Consider the following 15,157-nt stretch of genomic DNA (forward strand, 5'->3'; position numbering starts at 1 on the left):
ATTGACAGCTGATCTCTGTGCAGTTCAGAAACACCACAGCAACGAGCTCTCAGAAACAATGGAGACAAAAACATGAAGAATTACAACAGAATCTGACACATGAAGTCTGAAATGACTTCTGTCTATTTCAGTTTACACAACTCAACTGTGGATCCATCATAATAAAACTGAAGTCCAGCATAGAGAGGCTGAGTGAATGTGGTCTGGACTCTGTGGAGGAGAGTCATGATTTCAGAGACGCTGTAGAAGGACAGAATACCTGCTCTGTGATCCAGGTACACTCCTACTCTGGAGGAACCAGGACCTGAGGAACCAGGACCTGAGACGGGAGTTTTGATGTTTTTGAACCAAAATGTATAACTGTTAGTGTTACAGTGTAAAGACCAAGATTTTTTGTTACATCCAAATCTGCATTCATTAGAGTCTCCTGCTCTGCTGATATTCTTGTATGCGACTGCTACACCAACTCCCAATTCCCATCTCTCTCTCCACTGCACCTCCCAGTAACAACGTCCAGTCAGACTCTCTCTACTCAGAACCTGACAATATCCAGTGAATCTGTCTAAGTGACGAGAATAAGACTGTTGTTGACTCGTGGATGTTGCTTTTGTGTGTGTGTGTGTGTGGTGGGTGGGGGGGGGGGACACACACACAATGGCAAGATGGCTGAGGTCACTTGGTGACTGAGCAAATGGCATCCAACATTTGGTTGCGTGACAGGGCTGGTGGTACACTGTGGTTTAATTAAAAAGAGGAGCACTTGAATTAACACCCAATTCTGACAGCTTCACTAGATTGAATTGAATATGTGGTATGTGGTATGCGAATGCTGAACCGAATTCTTACACATCCTACAGAGTAGGTTCAACCTGAGTGGCTAGTAGCAACAGCAAGCTCTAAGTGTAACACTATGAGGAATACTGTAAACACTTACAATGTTAGTTATCAATAGCTCAAGATTTGGGTTACCAATTGCTTTAGCTAAAATTGATTTAAAAAACCAAATCTCACCACACTGCACTTTTGTTTATAAGTACAGCTTGATATCTACTCCTGTGGCAGACTAGTTGTGTTAAATATAAAGGATAGTCTAAAGGTTTTAGATTCCACAATTTTGGTACTGGGAAAAATTAATTTCCAATATTATGCTGAAATTAATATTGCACAATTACAAATCATTGCCAACAACACTCTGCCTCACACTGGGCACCATTTTGTTGGGCCTTGGCTACAAGTTTGGCTATCAGCAATAATTATTGATTACCAAAGATAATTATTAATCATTCAAATCAATAAAAATTATAAATAAGAATCAATAATAACAGGGCACCACCGTGGAGTCAGAGAAAAAGATAGCCAATTCAGTCTCAAATTATACTAATCTATCAATTTGGAACTTTGATTAATAATTAACTTAATAACTATAAACAAAATCACCATATCAATAGTTAGCTAAGGTTGAGGGATTTTGGGAGCTGTTTGCAGAGCAGAGGTTGGCAAAACCCATGGCAACATTAAACAAACAGTGTGTATATCCAAAAGCATTTATTTAACAAAAAGGTAAAAGAGCAAAACACACAATATTAATCTAGTTAAATATACCTATCTACAAGTGCGTGTGTGTGTATGTGTGGGGGGAAGGCAATGTCAAGATGTCTGAAGTCACTTGGTGACTGAGCACATGGCATGTAGACAATATGGCCGACAGAGAGAACTACAGAGACAAAAGGCCAGACCATGTGGAGTCTTGAACCACCATTCACCACTTGAATGTGCTGCCTGAAGCAAAGTGTGCAGAGCTAGGTTTTAAACCTCTTAACTGTGTGGTTCTCTGTTTAAGGCCAATTGGTGTGGGCTAAAGGTGCCAGGTTAGGAAGAGGTTAGTTGCATGCAAGGCCTAGTTACTGGATGTAACATGTGTTAAGCACGCTAACATCAACTTAGGGGTGTGGCTATGCAATAACCTGACCATCAAAACAATAGTTCAATGAATAATCTTAGCCAAATCAATACATGTACTTTGAGGTGTTCTGCTTCTTAGCTGGTGAATCTGTGGAGGAGTTAGAGCCAAAGATTGCAGGCTTTGCTGGGTAGACGATGCTCCAGTCGTGCAGAAAGACAGAAGAAAATACTTTGCTTACTGTTGAAAAAAACATCTTTATCGATTGTGTAAAGCTTCAGATTGTTCACACATCCAATTAGTAAAGTCTATTTAATGACTCTAGTTCAATGATTTCATGTACAGATTCACTTCATTCACTCAATCAGTTAGTTTAACCCAGAATGTCAGCTATGTACAAGAACATGATCTCCTTGTTGATTTTTATCATGATAATTAGTTTGATTGTACATTTCTTTATGAATTTACAAAGTGGTGAGAACAAAATATCTATGATGAAGGAAGTTTTGCTATTTATTTAACAGCACACAAATACATCAATACAAACATGAAACTAACATTTAGAACAAAGAGAAGTTCACATTTTCATCTGAAGAAACATCAGTGAAGATTAAAAACATCATCATGAGCAGTGATAGCCTCCATGGATAAACATCAACAGAACAAATGAAAAGAAAAAAAAAGTTGACAATCCCAGTTTGATTGACAGCTGATCTCTGTGCAGTTCAGAAACACCACAGCAACGAGCTCTCAGAAACAATGGAGACAAAAACATGAAGAATTACAACAGAATCTGACACATGAAGTCTGAAATGACTTCTGTCTATTTCAGTTTACACAACTCAGCTGTGTCTCCAATATAAAGCCGAAGTCCAGCATAGAGAGGCTGAGTGAATGTGGTCTGGACTCTGTGGAGGAGAGTCATGGTTTCAGAGACGCTGTAGAAGGACAGAATACCTGCTCTGTGATCCAGGTACACTCCTACTCTGGAGGAACCAGGACCTGAGACGGGAGTTTGGATGTTGTTGAACCAAAATGTATAACTGTTAGTGTTACAATTTAAAGACCAAGATTTGTTATTACGTCCAAATACACATTCATCAGAGTCTCCTGCTCTGCTGATATTCTTGTATGCGACTGCTACACCAACTCCCCATCCCCATCTCCCTCTCCACTCCACCTCCCAGTAACAACGTCCAGTCAGACTCTCTCTACTCAGGACCTGACAATATTCAGTGAATCTGTCTGGGTGACTAGAATAAGACTGTTTTTGACTCATGGATGTTGCTTTTCTGTTCCCCTCAGATAATAAAAGATGTGTGTATGCTGTGTTTGGATCCAGTGTGATTTCACGTGAATATTTTAAGAACTCAGCTCTGGTCTTGGGTTCTGGTTGTGGCAGTAAAACGTCCACTTCAGTCACTGTCAGTGAGATGTTTGTCCATTTCTCCCTCAGGATGTCCTGTAGTTGATCTCTGAGCTCTGACACAGCTGCTGTCACATCCTCAAAGTATCTCAGAGGACGGATATTGATGCTGGATGAGTCTGTAGGTTCACTGAGTTGTGACAGTGAGGGGTAGTTGTGTAGAAACTGGATGTGATCCTCTGTGTGTGAGAGCTGCTTCAGTTCAGCGTCTTTCCTCTTCAGCTCAGTGATCTCCTGCTCCAGCTTCTCCTGAAGCTCTTTGACTCGACTCACTTCAGTTTCCTGCTGGGATCTGATCTGCTGCTTCACATCAGAGCTTATTTTCTGGATGAGACGGATCAGCTCAGTGAAGATCTTCTCACTGTCCTCCACTGTTTTATCAGCAGAGCGACTAACGGTCTTCATCTCCTGTTGAAGCAGCTTCACATCTTTCTCTCTGTCCTGGATTCTCTGCTGGATGTTTTGTCGACTCACCTCGAGCTCTCTCTGCCTCTCAGTCCTTTCTGCTGCAGCTGAGACTGTGTCGTGGCCTTTATGTTCATCCATAGTGCAGAGATAACAGATACTCTGCTGATCAGTACGGCAGAATATCTTCATCACCTCATCATGATGAGAGCAGATGTTCTCCTGCAGCTTCTTGGAGGGGTCGACCAGCTTGTGTTTTTTAAATGTAGTTGATTCAAAGTGAGGCTGGAGGTGAGTCTCACAGTAAGAAGCCAGACACACCAGACAGGACTTGAGGGCTTTCAGCTTCCTCCCAGTGCAGACATCACAGGCCATATCTTCAGGTCCAGCATAGCAGTGATCAGCAGGAGCAGCTTGGAGTCCAGTCTTCTTCAGCTTCTCCACTATATCCGCTAACATGGTGCTTTTCACCAGGACAGGCCTCGGTGCGAAGGTCTGTCTGCACTGAGGGCAGCTGTAGATTTTCCTCTGATCGTCTCCATCCCAGTGTGTTTTAATACAGCTCATGCAGTAGCTGTGTCCACAGGGAATAGTCACCGGATCCTTCAGTAGATCCAGACAGATCGAACAAGAGAAGGTTTCTCGGTCCAGCTGATCTCCTTTCTGTGCCATTTCAGCTCTCAGCAGCAACGACTGTCTGAGTTTCACTTCCTGAGAAGTGACACAAGTTTCAGCTCTGATCTCAACAACACGTGTTTCCGCAGTAAAACTGTAGATGTGAAGGGGAGGGAACAAGGAAATATGAGCACAGAGTGGAGCTTGTTGTGTTTGAGAGCAGGAAGAAGAGGGAGGGCTTATCAAGCGCTGATTCATTCCAGGTAGAGGAGCAGTTTTAAAAGTTACAGGATGTTTTTCATTTGGCTAACGTGGCTCCTCGCTTCCCTCACTCACGTCTCAGCTCCTCCCAGCGAAGACGGAGGAATTTAATTCACCAAAAGGGACGTCCTCACTCACTGCGGCCTTATTTTGAGGAGACGACAATGACGCACATCTACACTGTCAAATATGTCAGCTATCAATATGTAGAAATTATTAACAGTTCAAAGAGATAATTAGCTGTACATGAATTTTAAGCTTAAACTTTAAACTTCATAATTTCTACATAGTGATAGCTGGAAGGAAAACAGCTGATAACTGCTCCAATGTTTTATCATTTGATTATAGATCTACAGCAGCGTCTGTCTGTCACACAATAAAACACAAATAGACAATTTAAACCTGTTAATTACTGAAAGAACAGAACTGACATAAAGAAGCAATAAAAAGAGTTTGTGTTTATGTAAAAACTAAAAGAATATCAGCCAATACATTATCAGCTTTTTGTTTTTTACTCTCAAAAATCAATATTAGATTCAAACATATTGTGTTGTTTGGACTCAATTTCCAACAGTTAAAACTTGTGCAGTTTTATTTTGGGAACACGACTAACAAATTTGAATCATACTTGACAATTATGATGGAAACTGATGAAAAATATATTAGTGACCTTTCAGCCTTCAGTTAAAACAGCTGCCTGATGTCTGAACCATGTACGTACTTAACCTGACATGATAAAGATTTTTAAAAATCTAAAATAAGCAGAAACAGATTAAGTGTGTTTCATTGGTCAGAACTAATATGGGCGTGTTTATCTGTTATTTATGTACATTTCTACTGTAAACAAACTGAAACAGCATCAGAAAACAACAACTTTAATTTCTGTTGATATATTTACCTTCATAACACAGAAGCAGTATGAATAATATTACAGAGTTAAAGCAGATTCAAGAAAATCTGTTGCTTCTGTGTTCAATTGCGGACAAAAACGTGTTACCATAGCAACATAATGTCCTGTATACCAAAGTCTTTTTAATTTTACAAAAAACTAAACATGGCTTCTCTTCAGATCATGTCGTCATTTGATCCCATTAAGTTTTCATCAGCTGACTGGATCTGAAAACCAGTTTCTGCTCTGTTTCCTCCCAGTTTACTACCAGTCCAACGAGTGGGCGGGCGTCTACGGCATCTGAGAGAGAGACCACGAAGCCTGGGCGGCCAAACAGGAGTGAAGGTGTCCGTCAGTTACAGTCCACAACAACACACAGCAGCTACTTCTTCTTCTTCTTCTTGTTCCCGAACATCTTGCTTCCTGTCCTGGCTCGGCCCAACATCTTCTTCTTGTTGAACATGGTCTTCTTCCTGCGCAGCGTCTTAACGTCGCGGTCTTGGATCCAGTCGTCACGCTGAGACTCCCACTTGATCTGCTTCAGGCCTGCAGGGGAACAGGAAGTGTTAGAAAGACAAGGAGAGGACGTCTGCATCACATCATCAGGTGTCGTTCAGGTGTCTCTTACCTGCTTTGTCTCTGTTGTTCATGGCGTTCAGTCCGATGTTGTCAAACTTAGAGCCGGCGTTCTCATCCAGCAGGGAACCAAACTGAAAAACACCAAACAATTTTTAACTGAAACAGGAAGTTTTCAATCCAACACACTGTGTTTTATGTTATATGGTGAAAACCTTTTATCTCCAACATATCAACTTTTCTGGAAGAACACAAAATGAGCCTCGTTTAGGCTAAACGTCAGTGAACTTTGGTATCAGAAGGTTTTATGAGTTTACAAGGTTGAAAAACTGTATCGACCCAACTAGAGCTGAAACAGTTAGTTGATTAATCAATTAATCTGCAACTGTTGACAATCAATTAATCATTTGAGTTATTTTTGCAAGAAATTCACTGGTTACAGCTTCTCAAATATAAAGATTTGCAACTTTTTTGTGTATATGATGTAAAATGAATATCTGTGTGTTTTGGACTGAAAACAGAGTGATTGAGATGTTTTGACATTTTTCATAGAGCTGCAATGATCAGTAAACTAATCAATTAGTTGATTGGCAGGAAATGAAATCACCAACAAAACGTAAAAACATTCTTGTTCCAGCTTCTGAAAATGTGAGTATTTTCTGGTTCCTTCAGTCCTCTGTGACAGTAAACTGAATGTTGTTGAGTTGTTGGTCGAGACAAGACGAGACATTTGAGGACGTCATTTGAGAAACGGGGATCAACTTTTTTTTTTCCATCATCTCACCTCCTCAGCAGAAGCAAACACGGCAGCGTCTTTGTTTCCTTTCTTCTTCTTCTTCTTCTTCTTCTTCTTCTTCTTCTTCTTCTTCTTCTTCTTCTTCTTTTTCTTCTTCTTCTTCTTCTTCGTCTGTTTTGAACCTGTGAGCAGGAGCAGCCATCAATAAAACAACTTTAAAATGAGTCGATCAACAGTCTGCAGCTCAAACATCACAGTTTTTAAAGCGGAGGATTATTCACAAAAGAAGGAAAACTCACACTTTATATACTTTACTAAATAAAAACAGGACAAATGAAGGCAGATAAAAAGAGAAAGTTCAACTCAGCATTAACCTAAAGATCCAGAGAAGTCCAGCTCCTCTGAGGATTTTCTCTTCCCCTTCTTGGTACGAGGAGTGATATCTGGAGCTTCCATCTCTTCATCTGAATCTGCTAAGAAACTATTTTTATTTCATTATTTGACGCAGAAAAAGTTGAATTCATAATCTTATGTAATAGAAACAAGATATTAATATATTATGATGTCTTTAAGGATTTAATAAAGTTGACATAATTTTTGTAATTTACTGTTTTTTTTAAAGTTCAATTTTTTTGGACAATATTAGATAATAAAGTGTGTTTGATCCACTCTGAGTAACAGGATGAAAACTGTGATGAAGGTTTGTAACTCACCACCAAACGCAGCATCGTCATCCTCCAGCTCTGGAACTGAAACAAGACAAAAAAAATTAAAAACAAAGCGATGCAGGAACAAATCTGTCAGTAACATATCTGATTAACACATGAACCATAAACAAACACAAGTCCACACACAGGGGTTACACTGTTTACAGAAATATTTCTACTTGTATTGAAGGATCAGAGTTCTTGTTGCATCACTTCTTATGAACAGCAGGGGGAGTCTGGCTGCTAAAGACCAGTTAAAACGACTCCAAACTCCTGAATGTGTTCAGTTTTCATGTCTGGAGACGTTTCTTTACATGTAAAATGAATAAAACACTCAAAGTACTCACAGTACTTTTACTGTTAATACTTATGTACTTTTACTCTGAGTACTTCTTCCACCTCTGACCAAGTGTTAATCAAAGCTTTCATTTGATGTCTGTGACAATTAAATAAAAGACAACTTGAAATGTGCTTAAGTTGTAACAAGAGGCTTACAGATCAATCTAAATATCCAGCTGATATCTTACCAGTAAGTAACAAGAAATCATGATACAGAAATGCCAAATGTATTTTTCAGCTAAATAACAAGTAGAGCTGCAACTAACTATTATTTTTCTTATCCATTCATCTGTTGATTCATTCTTGATCAGTTGATTAGTTGTTTGGTCAATAAAATGTCAGAAAACAGTCAAATAAATGCTGATCACAGTTTCCCAAAGCCCAAGATAACGTCATCAAGTTGCTTGTTTTGTCCAAAATCCAAAGATATTCAGTTTACTGTCATGTAAGACTAAGAAAAGCAACAAATCCTCAAATACGACGAGCTGAAAATGACTTAATCCTTACAAGTTTGGTCCTCAAATGTCTTGTTTTGTCACTACCAACAGTCCACAACACAAAGATATTCAGTTTACTGTCATAGAGGACTAAATAAACCAGAAAATACTCACGTTTGAGAAGCTGGAATCAGAAAAAGATATTTCTTTTAAAAAAAAAAGAGAGAGAGGATCAAAACGAAGAATCAATTATCAAAATACTTTTTAATAACTGGTGATGAATTTTCTGTGGATTTCATTGTTACAGCTCTACTGTTACTGTCGCATTTAAATGAGTGATTCTTATCAAAAATGTTTGTGTTTATGTAAAAACTAAAAGAATATCAGCCAATATATTATCAGCTTTTTATTTTTACTCTCAAAAATCAAAATCAATTTCCATTTGATGCTACTTTATACTTCCACTCCACTACATTTATTTGACAGCTTTAGTTACCTATCAGATCAATATTTTACACATAAAACATTTGATCAGTTTGTTATATATGTATTGTTATAGATTAGACTATTCAACAGTATAAGGTGTTAAATGAGCTCCACCTAGAAAGCATTAAATGCTTTAGTGAAGAAAGCTGAAAGTACAGAGACTGACTGACAAACGTTTGTCTGCTCTGAACATGAACTCTGTACTTTGTGGTGTTTCAGGAGGAAAACTGCCTCAAATAAACTCTCATTTTAGTTTCACATTTTCTCCACAAGCTTTGAATGAGATCCTGAGATGAAGACAGAAGAAAATACTTTGCTCACTGTTGAAAAAAAACATCTTTATTTATTGATTATGGAAAGTTTCAGATTACATCCAATCAGTAAAGTCTATTTAATGACTCTAGTTCAATGATTTCATGTACAGATTCACTTCATCCACACAATCACTTAGTTTAACCCAGAATGTCAGCTATGTACAAGAACATAATAAATGATTATTATCATGATAATTACACTTTGATTGTACATTTCTTTATCAATTTACAAAGTAATGAGAACAAAATATCTATGATGAAGGAAGTTCTGCTGTTTTCTCTGTTTAAGACGCTGAAGTGGAAGAGAAACAACAGCACACAAATACATCAATACAAACATGAAACTAACATTTAGAACAAAGAGAAGTTCACATTTTCATCTGAAGAAACATCAGTGAAGATTAAAAACATCATCATGAGCAGTGATAGCCTCCATGGATAAAAACACACAGGAAAAAGTGAATTTTAAAGGAACTCAAAACATCAACAGAACAAATGAAAAGAAAAAAAAAAGTTGACAATCCCAGTTTGATTGACAGCTGATCTCTGTGCAGTTCAGAAACACCACAGCAACGAGCTCTCAGAAACAATGGAGACAAAAACATGAAGAATTACAACAGAATCTGACACATGAAGTCTGAAATGACTTCTGTCTATTTCAGTTTACACAACTTAGCTGTGCATCCATAAAGATAACCAAACTGTAGTCCAGCATAGAGAGGCTGAGTGAATGTGGTCTGGACTCTGTGGAGGAGAGTCATGGTTTCAGAGACGCTGTAGAAGGACAGAATACCTGCTCTGTGATCCAGGTACACTCCTACTCTGGAGGAACGACAACCTGAGACGCGAGTTTGGATGTTGTTGAACCAAAATGTAAAACTGAAAGTGGTACAATTTAAAGACCAAGATTTGTTATTACGTCCAAATCCACATTCATCAGAGTTTCCTCTTCTGCTGATATTCTTGTATGCGACTGCTACACCAGCTCCCAATATCCACTCCACCTCCCAGTAACAACGTCCAGTCAGACTCTCTCTACTCAGGACCTGATGATATCCAGTGAATCTGTCTGGGTGACTAGAATAAGACTGTTGTTGTTTCATTAGCTCTGCTTTTCTGTTCCCCTCAGATAATAACAGACCTCTGTTTGCTGTGTTTGGATCCAGTGTGATTTCACGTGAATATTTTAAGAACTCAGCTCTGGTCTTGGGTTCTGGTTGTGGCAGTAAAACGTCCACTTCAGTCACTGTCAGTGAGATGTTTGGAGCTTGGAGTCCAGTCTTCTTCAGCTTCTCCACTATATCCGGTAACATGGTGCTTTTCACCAGGACAGGCCCCGGTGCGAAGGTCTGTCTGCACTGAGGGCAGCTGTAGATCTTCCTCTGATCCTCTTCATCCCAGTATCCTTTAATACAGCTCATGCAGTAGCTGTGTCCACAGGGAATAGTCACCGGATCCTTCAGTAGATCCAGACAGATCGAACAAGAGAAGGTTTCTCGGTCCAGCTGATCTCCTTTCTGCGCCATTTCAGCTCTCAGCAGCAACGACTGTCTGAGTTTCACTTCCTGAGAAAGTGACACAAGTTTCAGCTCTGATCTCAACAACACGTGTTTCCGCAGTAAATGCAGCCTGACAGCTCTTGTACATGTTGGTTACACCCATCTTCAAACTGTAGATGTGAAGGGGAGGGAACAAGGAAATATGAGCAGAGAGTTGAACTTGTTGTGTTTGAGAGCAGGAAGAAGAGGGAGGGCTTATCAAGCGCTGATTCATTCCAGGTAGAGAAGCAGTTTTAAAAGTTACTGGATGCTTTTCATTTGGCTAACGTGGCTCCTCACTTCCCTCACTCACGTCTCAGCTCCTCCCAGCGAGGACGGAGGAATTTAATTCACCAAAAGGGACGTCCTCACTCACTGCGGCCTTATTTTGAGGAGACGACAATGACGCACAACATCTACACTGTCAAATATGAAGAAGTAAGTTATCAATATGTATAAATTATTAACAGTTCAAAGAGTTAATTAGCTGTACATGAATTTTAAGTTTAAACTTTAAACTATTCCTTAATAATTTCTACATAGTGATAGCTGGGAGGAAAACAGCTGATAACTGCTCCAATGTTTTATCATTTGATTATAGATCTACAGCAGCGTCTGTCTGTCACACAATAAAACACAAATAGACAATTTAAACCTGTTAATTACTGAAAGAACAGAACTGACATAAAGAAGCAATAAAAAGAGTTTGTGTTTATGTAAAAACTAAAAGAATATCAGCCAATACATTATCAGCTTTTTGTTTTTTACTCTCAAAAATCAATATTAGATTAAAACATATTGTGTTGTTTGGATTCAATTTCCAACAGTTAAAACTTGTGCAGTTTTATTTTGGGAACACGACTAACAAATTTGAATCATACAATTATGATGGAAACTGATGAAAAATATATTAGTGACCTTTCAGCCTTCAGTTAAAACAGCTGCCTGATGTCTGAACCATGTACGTACTTAACCTGACATGATAAAGATTTTTAAAAATCTAAAATAAGCAGAAACAGATTAAGTGTGTTTCATTGGTCAGAACTAATATGGGCGTGTTTATCTGTTATTTATGTACATTTCTACTGTAAACAAACTGAAACAGCATCAGAAAACAACAACTTTAATTTCTGTTTATATATTTACCTTCATAACACAGAAGCAGTATGAATAATATTACAGAGTTAAAGCCGATTCAAGAAAATCTGTTGCTTCTGTGTTCAATTGCAGACAAAAACGTGTTACCATAGCAACATAATGTCCTGTATACCAAAGTCTTTTTAATTTTACAAAAAAAAAACAACTAAACATCTTCTCTTCAGATCATGTCGTCATTTGATCCCATTAAGTTTTCATCAGCTGACTGGATCTGAAAACCAGTTTCTGCTCTGTTTCCTCCCAGTTTACTACCAGTCCAACGAGTGGGCGGGTGTCTACGGCATCCGAGAGAGAGACCACGAAGCCTGGACGGCCAAACAGGAGTGAAGGTGTCCGTCAGTTACAGTCTACAACAACACACAGCAGCTACTTCTTCTTCTTCTTCTTCTTCTTGTTCCCGAACATCTTGCTCCCTGTCCTGGCTCGGCCCAACATCTTCTTCTTGTTGAACATGGTCTTCTTCCTGCGCAGCGTCTTAACGTCGCGATCTTGGATCCAGTCGTAACGCTGAGACTCCCACTTGATCTGCTTCAGGCCTGCGGGGGGACAGGAAGTGTTAGAAAGACAAGGAGAGGACGTCTGCATCACGTCCCGCCTCTGGTTTTAGGAATCAGATGGAACATCGTAATGAAAGTCATTTCTGTTTTTACCTACATTTGTCAAATGATGGAAAATATGAATGTTGTGATATAAATTTGATCTCTAAGCTCTAATTTATTTATGCAGTGAGTGTTTGAAGCTGATTTTGTCTCTGTGGAGAAGTTATGAAATGTTGCTGGTATCCAGCCGACTCAATAAAAACATTCTGAAATATAAAAGGTTGAAACTGGCTCAGGTGTCGTTCAGGTGTCTCTTACCTGCTTTGTCTCTGTTGTTCATGGCGTTCAGTCCGATGTTGTCAAACTTAGACCCGGCGTTCTCATCCCGCAGGGAACCAAACTGAAAAACACCAAACAATTTTTAACTGAAAGAGGAAGTTTTCAATCCAACACACTGTGTTTTATGTTATATGGTGAAAACCTTTTATCCCCAACATATCAACTTTTCTAACTTTTCTGGAAGAACACAAAATGAGCCTCGTTTAGGCTAAACGTCAGTGAATTTTGGTATCAGAAGGTTTTATGAGTTTACAAGGTTGAAAAACTATCAACCCAACTAGAGCTGAAACAGTTAGTTGATAAATCAATTAATCTGCAACTGTTGACAATCAATTAATCATTTAATTTACTTTTGCAAGAAATTCACTGGTTATAGCTTCTCAAATATAAATATTTGCAACTTTTTTGTGTATATGATGTAAAATGAATAACATCAGGTTAAAAAAAGGTAAAAAAGAAACATCAGTGAAGGTTAAAACATCATCATGAGCAGTGATAGTCTCCATGGATAAAAACACACAGGAAAAAGTGAATTTTAAAGGAACTCAAAACATCAACAAAACAAATGAAAAGAAAAAAAATAAGTTGACAATCCCAGTTTGATTGACAGCTGATCTCTGTGCAGTTCAGAAACACCACAGCAACGAGCTCTCAGAAACAATGGAGACAAAAACATGAAGAATTACAACAGAATCTGACACATGAAGTCTGAAATGACTTCTGTCTATTTGAGTATACACAACTCAGCTGTGGATCCATCATAATAAAACTGAAGTCCAGCATAGAGAGGCTGAGTGAATGTGGTCTGGACTCTATGGAGGAGAGTCATGATTTCAGAGACGCTGTAGAAGGACAGAATATCTGCTCTGTGATCCAGGTACACTCCTACTCTGGAGGAACCAGGACCTGAGACGGGAGTTTTGATGTTTTTGAACCAAAATGTATAACTGTTAGTGTTACAGTGTAAAGACCAAGATTTGTTATTACGTCCAAATCTGCATTCATCAGAGTCTCCTGCTCTGCTGATATTCTTGTATGCGACTGCTACACCAACTCCCATCTGTCTCTCCACTGCACCTCCCAGTAACAACGTCAAGTCAGACTCTCTCTACTCAGAACCTGACAATATCCAGTGAATCTGTCTAAGTGACGAGAATAAGACTGTTGTTGACTCGTGGATGTTGCTTTTGTGTGTGTGTGTGGGGGGGGTGGGGGGGGGGGGATGTACACTAGCTTAACCAAACAATGTGGTGGCCTACACTATGGGGAGTAGCTTCCTGTGGAAGAGGGGTAGCTTCGGCACTGTCTAGTGGTTCTAGTGGGCACAACAGATTTTAACATGCACTAACTGAGATGCAGGGCAGTAACAGTCAGAGGATTGTTTCTTAAAGTTGACTCAGGCTGGAATGCATGGCTGCAACAGCAGAGGATAACTTCTAAATTTCACAGGGCTGGTAGCACGCTGTGGTTCTATCTCACAGGCTCTATTTCTTACTCAGGCCGGAATGCATGGCAGTAACAGCTAGGTACAAGCTCTCTATGTGTCACAGGGCTGGTGACACACTGTGTTTGAATTAAAAAGAGGAGCACTTGAATTAACACCCAATTCTAACAGCTTCAGTATATTGCATTGAATATGTGGTATTCGAATGCTGAACCAAAATTCTTACCCCTCCTACAGCGTAGGTTCAACCTGAGTGGCTAGTAGCAACAGCAAGGTCTAAGTGTAACACTATGAGGAATACTGTAAACACCTACAATGTTAGTTATCAATAACTCAAGATTTGGGTTAAAATTAATTTAAAAAACCAAATCTCACCACACTGCACTTTTGTTTATAAGTACAGCTTGATATCTACTCCTGTGGCAGACTAGTTGTGTTAAATATAAAGGATAGTCTAAAGGTTTTAGATTCCACAATTTTGGTCCTAGGAAAAATTAATTTCCAAAATTATGCTGAAATTAATATTGCACAATTATGAATCATTGCCAACAATACTCTGCCTCACACGGGGCACCATTTTGTTGGGCCTTGGTTACAAGTTTGGCTATCAGCAATAATTATTGATTACCAAAGATAATTATTAATCATTAAAATCAATAAAAATTATAAATAAGAATCAATAATAACCGGGCACCACCCTGGAGTCAGGGAAAAAGATAGCCAATTCAGTCTCAAATTGTACTAATCTATCAATTTGGAACTTTGATTAATAATTAACTTAATAACTATAAACAAAATCACCATATCAATAGTTAGCTAAGGTTGAGGGATTTTGGGAGCTGTTTGCAGAGCAGAGGTTGGCAAAACTCATGGCAACATTAAACAAACAGTGTGTATATCCAAAAGCATTTATTTAACAAAAAGGTAAAAGAGCAAAACACACAATATTAATCTAGCTAAATATACCTATGTACAAGTGTGTGTGTGTATGTGTATGTGTGGGGGGAAGGCAATGTCAAGATGTCTGAAGTCACTTGGTGACTGAGCA

At 38.8% G+C, this 15,157-nt stretch overlaps 1 protein-coding gene and 2 long non-coding RNA genes across 3 annotated transcripts; all 3 read right to left on the reverse strand.

Annotated features, from left to right (window-relative positions):
- Nucleotides 1-2,723: 2,723 nt before the first annotated feature.
- LOC122999947 (tripartite motif-containing protein 16-like) lies at nucleotides 2,724-4,609 on the reverse strand. The gene has a single exon (XM_044377324.1). It carries the CDS (start codon nucleotides 4,602-4,604, stop codon nucleotides 2,724-2,726), a length of 1,881 nt encoding a protein of 626 aa, XP_044233259.1. The 5' UTR covers nucleotides 4,605-4,609.
- An 857-nt stretch (nucleotides 4,610-5,466) lies between these two features.
- LOC122999952 lies at nucleotides 5,467-6,951 on the reverse strand. The gene is made up of 3 exons (XR_006407858.1): nucleotides 6,857-6,951; nucleotides 6,125-6,206; nucleotides 5,467-6,042 (listed from the first exon to the last, which is right to left on the reverse strand). It is a non-coding gene; the product is annotated as an uncharacterized LOC122999952 (long non-coding RNA).
- Nucleotides 6,952-6,962: 11 nt separating this feature from the next.
- On the reverse strand, nucleotides 6,963-7,559 carry LOC122999953. The gene is made up of 3 exons (XR_006407859.1): nucleotides 7,522-7,559; nucleotides 7,183-7,278; nucleotides 6,963-6,990 (listed from the first exon to the last, which is right to left on the reverse strand). It is a non-coding gene; the product is annotated as an uncharacterized LOC122999953 (long non-coding RNA).
- Between the last annotated feature and the right edge of the window lie 7,598 nt (nucleotides 7,560-15,157).

The sequence above is a fragment of the Thunnus albacares genome, chromosome 16, assembly GCF_914725855.1.
Source record: "Thunnus albacares chromosome 16, fThuAlb1.1, whole genome shotgun sequence".
Classification (NCBI taxonomy): domain Eukaryota; kingdom Metazoa; phylum Chordata; class Actinopteri; order Scombriformes; family Scombridae; genus Thunnus; species Thunnus albacares.

Excerpts from the sequence above, each read along its gene's own strand:
- LOC122999947 (XM_044377324.1), bottom strand. The coding sequence starts at position 4,604 with ATGAATCAGCGCTTGATAAGCCCTCCCTCTTCTTCCTGCTCTCAAACA.